The following is a 12,323-nucleotide window of genomic DNA, read 5'->3' on the forward strand; positions in this document are numbered from 1 at the left end:
TGTGTCCCAACAAAGCAAAAGTGTGCAAAGCTGACCCAGTAACTGTGTCAGAGGAAACTGAGCACAACAAGTAGAAGCAATGTGAGGATAGACAGACAACAAAAAGGCACATAGAAGGTAATAAATAGAAATAATGCAACAGACATGGGTTTCATTCAGAAACAATGTGAAATGAAGGATTTAGACTGGAGACAGGTTGCAAAGTCACTTGCAGATGTGCAGCAACTCTAGCCAGTCTAAAGCAGCTTGAGTAGCACAGTCTATATGGTAACAGCTGATCACTGGCTCATGCAGACTGGTTTAGGTTCAGCTGAGTTTGATTACATGGCCTGTCTGAATAAGCACACTATTCATTGTTATCTTTCACTACTGAAAGGGTTCTCATTCTGGAGTGTTAGTATTTTGTGAACTTAACACGAGGTGTATTTTGGCATCTGTGCCTTGATGTGCTGCCTGTTGAAGTACAGTGGGGCAAAAAAGTATTTAGTCAGCCACCGATTGTGCAAGTTCCCCCACTTAAAATGATGACAGAGGTCAGTAATTTGCACCAGAGGTACACTTCAACTGTGAGAGACAGAATGTGAAAAAAAAATCCATGAATTCACATGGTAGGATTTGTAAAGAATTTATTCGTAAATTAGGGTGGAAAATAAGTATTTGGTCACCTCAAACAAGGAAAATCTCTGGCTCTCACAGACCTGTAACGTCTTCTGTAAGAAGCTTTTCTGTCCCCCACTCGTTACCTGTGTGAATGGCACCTGTTTGAACTCATCATCTGTATAAAAGACACCTGTCCACAGCCTCAAACAGTCAGACTCCAAACTCCGCCATGGCCAAGACCAAAGAGCTTTCGAAGGACACCAGGAAAAGTATTGTAGACCTGCACCAGACTGGGAAGAGTGAATCTACAATAGGCAAGCAGCTTGGTGTGAAAAAATCAACTGTGGGAGCAATCATCAGAAAATGGAAGACATACAAGACCACTGATAGTCTCCCTCGATCTGGGGCTCATCCCGTGGGGTCAAAATGATCATGAGAACGGTGAGCAAAGATCCCAGAACCACACGGGGGGACCTGGTGAATGACCTGCAGAGAGCTGGGACCAAAGTAACAAAGGTCACCATCAGTAACACACTACAACGGCAGGGAACCAAATCCCGCAGTGCCAGACGTGTTCCGCTGCTGAAGCCAGTGCATGTCCAGGCCCGTCTGAAGTTTGCCAGAGAGCACATGGATGATACAGCAGAGGATTGGGAGAATGTCATGTGGTCAGATGAAACCAAAGTAGAACTTTTTGGTATAAACTCAACTCGTCGTGTTTGGAGGAAGAAGAATACTGAGTTGCATCCCAAGAACACCATACCTACTGTGAAGCATGGGGGTGGAAACATCATGCTATGGGGCTGTTTTTCTGCCAAGGGGACAGGACGACTGATCCGTGCTAAGGACAGAATGAATGGGGCCATGTATCGTGAGATTTTGAGCCAAAACCTCCTTCCATCAGTGAGAACTTTGAAGATGAAACGAGGCTGGGTCTTCCAACATGACAATGATCCAAAACACACCGCCCGGGCAACAAAGGAGTGGCTCCGTAAGAAGCATTTGAAAGTCCTGGAGTGGCCTAGCCAGTCTCCAGACCTCGACCCCATAGAAAATCTGTGGCGGGAGTTGAAAGTCCGTGTTGCTCGGCGACAGCCCCAAAACATCACTGCTCTCGAGAAGATCTGCATGGAGGAATGGGCCAAAATACCAGCTACTGTGTGTGCAAACCTGGTAAAGACCTATAGTAAACGTTTGACCTCTGTTATTGCCAACAAAGGTTATGTTACAAAGTATTGAGTTGTATTTTTGTTATTGACCAAATACTTATTTTCCACCCTGATTTACGAATAAATTCTTTACAAATCCTACCATGTGGATTCATGGATTTTTTTTTCACATTCTGTCTCTCACAGTTGAAGTGTACCTCTGGTGCAAATTACTGACCTCTGTCATCATTTTAGGTGGGGGAACTTGCACAATCGGTGGCTGACTAAATACTTTTTTGCCCCACTGTACTTGTTGCAAAGAGATAACAGTTCTTTGAATCTGTATTAGTTTCTTCTGTGAGTATGCTAGGGTTCTGCTTGGGTTCAAGTGACATTAATAAAATCATCAGCTGCCGATCCAAGGCACACGTACCTGTCTGCTAGTTTTTTGGAACCGCATAGATTCATCTATGGGGCATTACACATACACAGCACCAACTGAGCATGCACTCTCCACATATGTGGACATCCCAAAATGTGATGTCCACATATGTGGACAGCAGGTCCTAGGAGGTTAAAGAACTAAAATGGCACGATAACTTGTCCATTCTGTTGTGTTTGGCGTGTGGAATTTCTAAGACAATTTTTGCAACCATATAATCCATGCTTAATGGTCATCTGGAACCTATTGTTTGTGCATATTTTTGTTGTGCAAATGGTTTAGCTTTTTGCCAGTCACTGCTTCATTTCATTTTTATTTGTTTGTGCTTTTAACAAAAAACTACTTGGTTAGATTTAGGTCAGGTTTAGACACTGAGAATAACTTGGTCAGGTTTAGATACTGAGAACCGCTGTAGAATAAGGAGGGGATGTTTTTCTCATTATCATTTAATATTTTAATATGCCATTATTAGTTCATTAGAAGTATATAACCAGCTTTGCATTAAGCATGAATTGAAGTTTTTGATCTTACATTATTCTTTGCATTACAGTGATGGTGATAACTTTAATTTGATCTTTCTTACAGGTACCAGAATAATAACATGATTTTCCATTGCAGATGTAACCATGATCATTCCATACACATTGCAGTTTGTTGCTCATTCTAGAGTTGTGCTCAAGGTAATTAAAGGTTAAAAGCTACAGCCAGCGCGAGTCTGGCTGATCTATGGAGGGCAAAGGCTTTGAGCTTGGAAGGCCGCACGCGCTTACACAGCACTTATAAGATGTCATTCTTGGTGATTTTGTGCTTAGTCATGTTTTAATATGTTTTAAGTAGAAGCAGCTGATCCAGCAATATTCATTTAATATTATATACTTGATTTAGAGCAATACACACTGATGGTCTTAATAAATGAAAGAGTCCTTGTAGTTGCCATGTTGTGTCTCAGCAGGGTACAGACGGTTCCAGGAGAAGGGGGGCAGTTAGCGTCTGCCCTCGGGAAGGAGACAATGTTATTCTTTGTGTTAAATAAAATTGTCAACATTGATTGTATTACACCTGTCACTACGCATGAGGGGGCGTTCTAATACCCTGATTTCATAAAACTATGGAAATGTGTTTTTTGAGATGAGATCTGAGACTGTCTGCATACAGTGTCCATCTCCCACGTGTGTGATCATTAAATCATCGTTTGACTCAACCCGACCGGACCAGTGTTGTTATTGTGGGTTTTTCCTCTGGTGTCCATCTCCAATATTTTTGAACCATAACACCGCCTAATTAAGTTTAGGCACAAAGAACTACTTGGTTGGTTTGACATGAAGATTGTGGTTTGGGTTAAAACAGTCCCCCATCCATGATGACTTGGGAGTGGCAGAGCTGTCTCAGTGATTTACCAGCAGCTTTGAATGGCATTATTAAATCCAGCGGGTGTGACAAGGTTCTAAAGTTTTGCCTATATCTGCTCTGTGATTAGTGCAGCAGTCATAATCACCATTCTTTCTGTTTCAGCCACATGCCTCTGAGTCCGGCTGCTGACACCAAACATGATCGCCCGCGGCAACAGGCGGTTACAAACGGCAACCCGGCAGGCTCTGTTGTTGCCAGGGACGACGAGGGAGAGGACACGCCCACTGGGAACAGCATCGTCGTCCGCATCGGCATCCCGGACCTGCAGCAGACGGTAACACACACGCACACACACAGGCGTACTGTGTGTCGATGTACAGTTTGTATATAAACATAAGGCACAGCACAAACCTGTCTGTCTGTCTGTCCGGCTGTCTCTTTCTCTGTCTGTCCGCCTGTTTCTCTGTCTCTGGCTCTCTCAGAAGTGTTTGCGGTTGGACCCAGAGTTACCAGTTTGGACCAGTAAGCAGAGGGTTCTGGTGACGTTGACTCAGTCTCTGTCGGATGTTTTGAACTATGGTCTCTTCCAGCCGGCGTTCAACGGCCGAGCCGGAAAGTTTCTGGACGAGGAGCGGCTGCTGAAGGAGTATCCTCTCCCGCCCATCACACCCATCCCGTACCTGGAGGTAAACTTTACCTCAGTGTTTCTACAACACTGAAACATACTAAAACGTACAGCACTGCTATAACTTATAGAACATTATATTAGGACTGAAGTGTTGTAATATTTAGAGAAAACCCTGTAATATTTTTCTAGATTAAAGTTCAGTTAATCAAAAACCCATGTAGTTTCAATTTTCACATTTAAGTGAAGATATACATAACAAACAGATATTTGAACCTGTGGATTAGAATATCAACAACACCTCTTTAGAGCAACTTTCTTCCAGCAGGCTGTTTTCTCTTGTTTAATCTGCATGCAGACCTGGCTGTGAAGTTTTCTCCCTTTGTTGTTTTTTAGTAAAATTAACTCTTAATGATACAGACAAACCTGTGCACAAGTATAAATGCAAACATCTGCATCATACTAATGCAGTCAGAGTATCCCCCAGTCTCTTTTGAAAAGTAGAATGCAACTAACTATCAATACCATAGATAGTATAAAACAAGGGATGTCAAACTCGTTTGTTTTTTTTTTTGTCATGGGCCACATACAGCCTACTTTAACCTTAACTGGGCCAGACCAGTGAAACTCCCCTTTCTGTCAGTATTATTTACACATTTAAGCCTTGAGATATCTTAGTATAAGAAGAAGTGCAATTTCAACAATGCGTTTCAGTTTTTTCTGCATGAAAAAGAAATGCTGCTGTAGTAAACGACTACTGCAACTCTTAAATTGTAAGGAAAAAATAAACAATTTCAATAGTAGATAGTGAAAAAAAACAGGAACCTTTCTGTCATTTAATTTTTTCTGTATTAGACCTTAGAGGAAGTCTTTACTACTAAAGATAAACTAAAATACAGTTAAAATTAGCCCCAGGGCCTAATGTTTGAAACCTCTGGTATAAAATATGGATGTAGCTTACATACATTTCCCTGAAGCACCTTAAACCTGCTTTCTTTCTTATGGGCAGTAGAGGGCGACTTTTGTGGTTCCAAATAACTTGCAGTGGTAGACGTGTTTGTGAAAACAGATTTCCGTATGGAGCTCTGTAAACACTTTCTTGATCAGTTTATTATGGTCATTAAGTTATGGTCACAATAAAAATCAATAACGGGGATTATTTACAAGATGCTCATTAGCTAATCATGAGTCATTCACAATTGGCCAATGAGCATGTGATATCACAGTAAGCCCCACCCCTTTCAAAATAGACTTCTTGCTGTGGTTCCAGCAATTTTTCCCACATAAACATGCTGCTAATACACCAGAGGGCGCTACTGAAAGAGGTTAATGTCAGATATTTTTAACAGGGAATGACACTTATTGCTCTTGGCTGTTTGGTGATCTTTTTAATCACAGACCGATTTAAAAACATGACGCTAACTCTTGAAATCTCCTCTACATGCATCATGTAGCTTCAGTTTATTCCAGACTTGACTGTTTGTGTCTCTTTTTTTGAAGTTTCGTTACAAGAGGAGAGTTTACACCCAGAGTTACGTGGACGACAAACAGCTGGCAAAGCTGCATACCAAGGTAGGAAACACAATACTGTTAATGCAAGATTTAAATGCTGCAGAATTATTACAGTATTAATGCAAAATGCTCACACTTTGTCTCTAAATAAGGACACAAAGAGTTTTACTGCTGTATTCCCACAGTTACAATACTGCTGCAAGTGATGATATGAAGCTTGGGTGAAATAAATAATGAAAGGATTTAAATAAATATGTACAAAAATAGTTGTACATTTAATATGCAGAGGGATGCTTTCGGAGATGTGTTATTTATATTTGGCTGAGAGTGCAAAAAGGATCAGGAAATTTTAGCAGCGTTTGCTTCACTGCGACTCCTCCACACTCACCTCAGATTTAATTTAGGGAGTTTGTGCTGCTTCTTCATAGAATATTATTCAGTAAATAAGAAAATTATGTTGTGTTTCTTTCCCTGTTAGGCCAATCTGAAGCGCTTCATGGAACATGTTCACCAGAAGAATGTGGAGAAGGTCTCCAAGTGGTTGGAAAAAGGCCTCGATCCCAACTTTCACGACTCTGACACGGGAGGTGAGCAGAAGCAAATCCCTTCAGCATCATTTTTCAGTGTGTGAAATTGCATTTTGGAAATATAAATATAAACATATTTCTGCTGTGCAATTAATTTTACTAACAGTCCAAGAAGTCTGACCTCCAGTTTTGTTGAATTAAACTTCTGTATTGTATTTATTGGCTGGATGCTACTGAGCATAATTAGCATGTATCTGTATCTGTGTAATGTATTTAAAGGGACTGTTAAAGCTAATTTGGATTTTCAAATGTTTCCACCTGAGTGAGAGAAAGTCCTCCATAAGCCAATTGCTACACAAAGAGAAGGACTAAAAAGGTTCAGTTTTAAAGAGTTCAAACACTGTTGTCTTTCCATGAAGTTTTGAGTGGCTATGTATTAGTAGGCAGGTTGGTGGGTGTCTCCATGCCAAATTTTCTTAGGCAAGGAACCCCAAGTAGCTACCAAAATGTTTATTAGAGGGTGTCTGAATGTTAGATAGGAAGTAAGTAAAAGTTTATTTGTATGATTGGGTGAATGAGACATGTTATATAAAATGCTGAAGTGGAGAAGAAAAGTATGTATGAACCAGTCCATTTACCATCACTGGCTCTTCTTTCCCAAAACCATCCTAGCTATGATTAGTCTGAGAAACATCCTACAGTCTGAACCCACCACATGCTTCCCTCAGGCAGCATCATTAGAAGGCACCGCATCCATATTCACTGCTTTGCAGATGATACCCAACTTTATCTATCCATGAGCCAGGCATGAATGAGTTTTTCCTTCCCAGTGTCACCAAGTGCTTGCTCAAACAGGGTCCTTTGATTGTCTCTGTTATTGTAGCATCTTTATCTTGCAGTAAAGGTATTTAAAGCCATTAGAAAACAGTCATGGGTAAACTTTTAAAGAAACATTACTAACACACTTGCATGTGCAGCTCAATCTTACCTGACACAGAAGGAGCCGGGAATGTACTTCATACTTTTCTTGGTTAGCAGCGACTGGGTTTAAATAAATTATTGCCCCCTGCTGGTACTGCAACTTAAGCGTGTCCATTTCACGCCTACGAGAGGCAAAACCGTGACATCCACACGATGAACCAGTGGGTCTGTTACATGCTCTGCAGTGATATAGGTGCTTTATAAATAAAACTGAATTGAATTGAACATCATCCCCACTTGGTTTCCATGTTGCTTCTCACATATTAAACAACTTGTAGGTGGTTTTCTGATTAGCATCGATACCCCTTCTGTTATCTGTTATGTACCAACCTCTGAATCCATTTTAAGACTTCCTGACTCACTGTTAGGAGGCTGTTTTTTAGTTTCTAATTACAGCTTTGATGAGGCAGACGTGAAAATGTACGTTTATACAGTTTTTCCAGATTTTATTTCTCTCAGGAGTGTCTGATCTTCGGTGAGTGTCATTGTTCAGTTTGCCCTCACAGCTGTGGAGCTGTTACTGACTTTAAAGATGGATATTCTCCTTCAGCCTAACAAAGACTTGTTTCCATGTGCCTCAGAGTGTCCTCTGACTCTGGCCGTGCAGCTGGAGGAGAGCTGCGAGCTGATTAAAGTTCTTCGCAATGGAGGAGCTCACCTGGACTTCAGGACCAGGGACGGCATCACTGCCCTTCACCGGGCCGTCCTCTGCAGAAACAGCGCCGCCCTCACCGTAAGAAAACACTTTTTTTTCTCTGGTTCTGTCTCCATGTGTTCACTTTATTTTGAATCACACCACAGCTCGCTAATTTTTGTAGGTTTCTGCCAACAAAAAGACATTTCAGCCGAGCTTTTCCATCTTGTGAGCTACCAAAGTCCTGCTTCCTGTCTGGGTTTAACATTAATATACAGCGATGTTTCTTCAGTGAGGACAGAGTGACTCATTCCATCTGACAGCAACATTTTAAAAAAACCCGACTGAAAAAACACATCACCTGATAAAATCCACCAACTCACCTTTATATAAATGTCGGCTGCTGCCTGCCTGTTCAGTGTTTCAAGCTAGTGAGTTAATGCCATTAAATACATTTTTTTTAACATAAGCAAGCCAGAGAGCAGTATTTATACAACAACGTGTTTTACAGGAAACAAGATTAAAGGAACAGAAACTTAGAATAGCTAGAATATATACGGTGGCCCTGAGAGGCCAAATGGACTGCAACTTAAGAAAACACCAGCAATAAGAAAAACGCTGCAAAAGCACACAAAACTCAACAGAAATAGGAAACACGACAACAAAAATGGTAAAAAAAGAAAACAGAAATAGTAAAAAACACATGGAAAGTTTTTCTGGGGAGACAATAACCCGACGGACCAGTTGCAGGAACCCAAAACATGGTAGGCGTGTTTTATCATGATTCATATAATACTGACGACGGATTCTTAGGCTAATAGTTAGGTTAACACACTTATCTCTCATCTTTTCTTTCCTCACAAAACCAACAGATCCTTCACTTCTTTTCAGCAGGCAGGGCCTCCTTGGATAACGATGTCTAGTGATAATTGTCGAAACACCCGATGAATCCAAGGTCCACTACTGACGATGTGTCCCAAATTTTAACAATTTAGATCAGATCTCTAATCCCTGAACCTAACCAGGGAAAATGTCAGGTTAGCCTGGGTAAAAGAACGAGATTTGAGGCACACAACGATGTGTGCTGCTGGTAAAGTTGCTGGGCTGCTTTTCCTCATAACAGCCATCCCTCAAGATTTTCTCCATTAAAAGCAGTACATTGTCCGGGATTGTAACATCTAGTCCTTTACTGAATCAGTGTCTCTCAGCGCAATTCTTTCCATACTTTGGTTCCTGCAACTGGTCCGTTGTCTGGTAAATATATCCTAATTAAAAGCAAGAAAACACAAAACCAACTACATCAAAAACAAAAGCAGCTCCTGCAGCAGCAGTGGCTTAATTAATTAGTAATTTCATGATTAGTGTGTCTGCTTGACCTCCATGGAGGATGGTTATTAAATGGATTAATGTCAAACTGCTCCGTGTTGGCCAACATGTTTCCACCACACTGCTGCCACCATCATTTCAAAAACAAATTTAACACCAAACCATCAAAACCTGCAGTTCCTCTAACCATTTTAAATTAAAGACTTTATTGGAATTTAAAGAATGCATCTTTAATCTAAGAGAAAAAAATAATATTGAACATATTTTCCTCATTTCTTTGGCTCACTTGAGATTTAATAAGCTGTTTATGGCCCATGAATTAAAATCACTGAGACCACAGCTGACTGTTTTCACCATCTTAGTGATGGGGATGAATCTGCACGTAACACGTGAGGGTTGGATTTACTGCTTTATGGTCCTTTCTAGTACTAATAAGACCCTAAATTTAGATTTTTACTTCATAGACTTCTACACAGTGGGTGCAGAGGAGTCTCCCCCGGCTGCGCATTAGAAACAATGCAGGTTCAAAGTACTTGCTCATTCTTTAACATCACTGCATTTTTGTTGTTTCTCCTGGTCCTCAGACTCTGCTGGACCTCGGGGCATCTCCAGACTACAAGGACAGCAGAGGCCTCACTCCGCTCTATCACTCGGCCATGGTGGGCGGCGCCCCCTACTGCTGTGAGCTGCTGCTGCAGGACCACGCCACCATCGGTATGAGGGGGTCTCATAGGACCGATCTGACGAATCATCTGATATGTTGTGGAGCTCTATTATTATGTATTTATTTTATTCATATTTTTGTGTTAAAAAAAAACACTTTAGCACTAAGAGTACTTGTTGTCATGGTTACAGGGATGACAGATGAGAACGGGTGGCAGGAAATCCATCAGGTGACACACACACAAACACACAATCAGGAAAATTACTTGCACTGATGGCAAGTTCAAGCCCTGTACAATTATGACTCTGTGTGTGTGCGTGTGTGTGTGTGCTTGTGTGTGTGGGCGCATGTGTGTGAGTTCAGGCATGTCGCTATGGCAACGTGCAGCACTTGGAGCACCTGCTGTTCTATGGCGCTGACATGAGTTCCCAGAATGCATCAGGAAACACTGCACTGCACCTCTGCGCTCTGTACAACCAGGTAACACACACACACACAAAGAGGTAATGCACATGTTGGTCATGTGATGGCGCCCTGTGGGTGTAATGTATGTTGTTAGTCACATTTTGGGGGTTTGGGTTTTTTTTTCATTAGGATAGTTGTGCCCGAGTGTTGCTGTTCAGAGGAGCCAACAAGGACATCAAGAACTACAACAACCAGACGGCCTTTCAGGTAAACCAGTCAATCAATCAGCAGATCAATAAAAGAAGCCTTTAAAGTAAAAAAAAAAAAAACCAAAACAACCAGACAGCTTTTCACATGAAAATAAGTAAAAAAAAGATTATTACACTTTAAAATGAGCTTTTAGTTTCAAAAATTATAATCCAATAATTAATAAATAAAATAAAAACAACAACAAAGTCTTTTTTCTTAACCTTCTATTGAAGTAAAAAACAAATAAAATGATAAATAAATATCCAAAATAATCAATAAAAATCAAATAAAGACTAAATAAATAAGATAAACATAAAGAAATCTAATGAAAAAAACATTTCCGATACAATATTATACAATATTATAAAATAAGAAACATATATAGACCGTTTAAAAATACAAATAAAGGAACATTATGTGCCTTTAAGTAAAAAATATTTTTAGAATTATTTATTATTTTATTATTTATTTTTTAATTTATGTAATATAATATATAATTTAATATAATGCATTTATTATTTTTTTATTTCTGATAAATAAAAAAATGAAATACAAACAAGACTATATCTACCCTGCTCGACATAAAGACCAGGAAGTCAAAAAAACGTTAAAGTTAGAGCTACAGAAACAAAACACAGCAGTTACTGGAAAAAATAATTAGCCCACCAAAAACAGAAAGGAGCGCTTGTTTCAATGCCAGAAATGATATCACTGCATTTAACCATCAGCACATCTAATTATGTTAACATCTCAGCTTCACAGACACATTTGCAGTTCTGTGATTGGATGCCTGCTGCTATACTGGCTCTTTAGTTTCTCTTTAATCTTGTGCTTTCACGCCTCATGTTGTACCTGTGAGTTTTTATTATTTTCTAACCAGGAGACTTGTTGAAAGAGAATTTTACTTTGAAAATCCTGGAACTCTCTGGAAATCTCCGGAAATTATTTGCAACTTCAGAGATACAGAAATGTGAATCTGTTCAATCTGCTCCTGTGATGTTTTGTGTTTCAGGTGGAAACGAGATTAAAAAGCTGTGAGTTTAATTTTGAGCCCTACGGTTTGTGTGTTTTTATGACTCCTGGCTTGTGTGTGTGCAGGTGGCAATCATTGCCGGGAATTTTGATCTGGCAGAAATCATAAAAATCCACAAAACGTCTGACGTTGGTGAGTTTCAACACATTTAAATCGTGTGCGTGTGTCAATGTTAGCACAGTGGCTGGATATTAACTCTCTGTGTGTTTTTATGTGTGTGTGTGTTTGTATATATGCGTCCAAGTAGTTCCCTTCAGAGAAACTCCCTCCTATACCAAGCGCCGCCGCATGGGCTTGACCCGGACAACAGCTGGAAACGGCCTGTCATCTCCTCGCTCCCTGATTCGCTCAGCCAGTGACAATGCCTTGGAAAGCCCTGCCTCCTCACCTGGCCCCTCCCTTCAAAGCCTGGAGACGCACCACGACACGCACACACACTCGCTACGCCGACACACACGCCGACTCAGGTAATTATAAGTCATTAATGGTGCCTTTACACATGTAAAAGTTACCCATGAGATGTGCATGATTTCACCTAATACTAACAAGGATGCTGGCTTTGTGTTGCTGAAATAAGCAAGATCATCCCTGAAAATACATCTTCTGGTCAGCAGCACATGAGGCTCCAAAAGATGCTCCGGTGTAGCTCATTTATACATCTTTCAGTATTAATGGTGCCTTTACAGATGAGTTACCAGATTCCAGGTTCTCATTTTCTTCCTGAGTGGTCGTCAACAGGTTTCTCGCAAAACTACAACATCACAACAATGTGATTGGTTACTTGCAAGTCCTCAGACATATCCGTTATGCACGGAGATCTTTTGATC

At 40.5% G+C, this 12,323-nt stretch overlaps 1 protein-coding gene across 3 annotated transcripts in view; it reads left to right on the plus strand.

Moving 5' to 3' along the window:
- shank3b (SH3 and multiple ankyrin repeat domains 3b) overlaps window positions 1-12,323 on the plus strand; it is a 69,696-nt gene that overhangs the window by 37,050 nt on the left and 20,323 nt on the right. For 2 of the 3 annotated variants that reach the window (XM_085437415.1, XM_085437416.1), the window contains exons 3-13: window positions 3,703-3,874; window positions 4,023-4,226; window positions 5,666-5,737; window positions 6,156-6,264; window positions 7,767-7,918; window positions 9,730-9,859; window positions 10,001-10,038; window positions 10,173-10,289; window positions 10,404-10,481; window positions 11,562-11,628; window positions 11,744-11,963. In XM_085437415.1, the coding sequence (XP_085293541.1) occupies window positions 3,707-3,874; window positions 4,023-4,226; window positions 5,666-5,737; window positions 6,156-6,264; window positions 7,767-7,918; window positions 9,730-9,859; window positions 10,001-10,038; window positions 10,173-10,289; window positions 10,404-10,481; window positions 11,562-11,628; window positions 11,744-11,963 (1,355 nt within the window). In that variant the 5' untranslated portion in view covers window positions 3,703-3,706. Of the gene's footprint in view, window positions 1-3,702; window positions 3,875-4,022; window positions 4,227-5,665; window positions 5,738-6,155; window positions 6,265-7,766; window positions 7,919-9,729; window positions 9,860-10,000; window positions 10,039-10,172; window positions 10,290-10,403; window positions 10,482-11,561; window positions 11,629-11,740; window positions 11,964-12,323 lie in introns of all 3 variants that reach the window. The other variant, XM_085437414.1, reaches the window with a different exon arrangement.

Source organism: Copadichromis virginalis, linkage group LG17 (assembly GCF_057382275.1).
Source record: "Copadichromis virginalis isolate Kocher_CV1m ecotype Utaka linkage group LG17, C_Virginalis_male_GT1.1, whole genome shotgun sequence".
In the NCBI taxonomy this organism is placed as follows: domain Eukaryota; kingdom Metazoa; phylum Chordata; class Actinopteri; order Cichliformes; family Cichlidae; genus Copadichromis; species Copadichromis virginalis.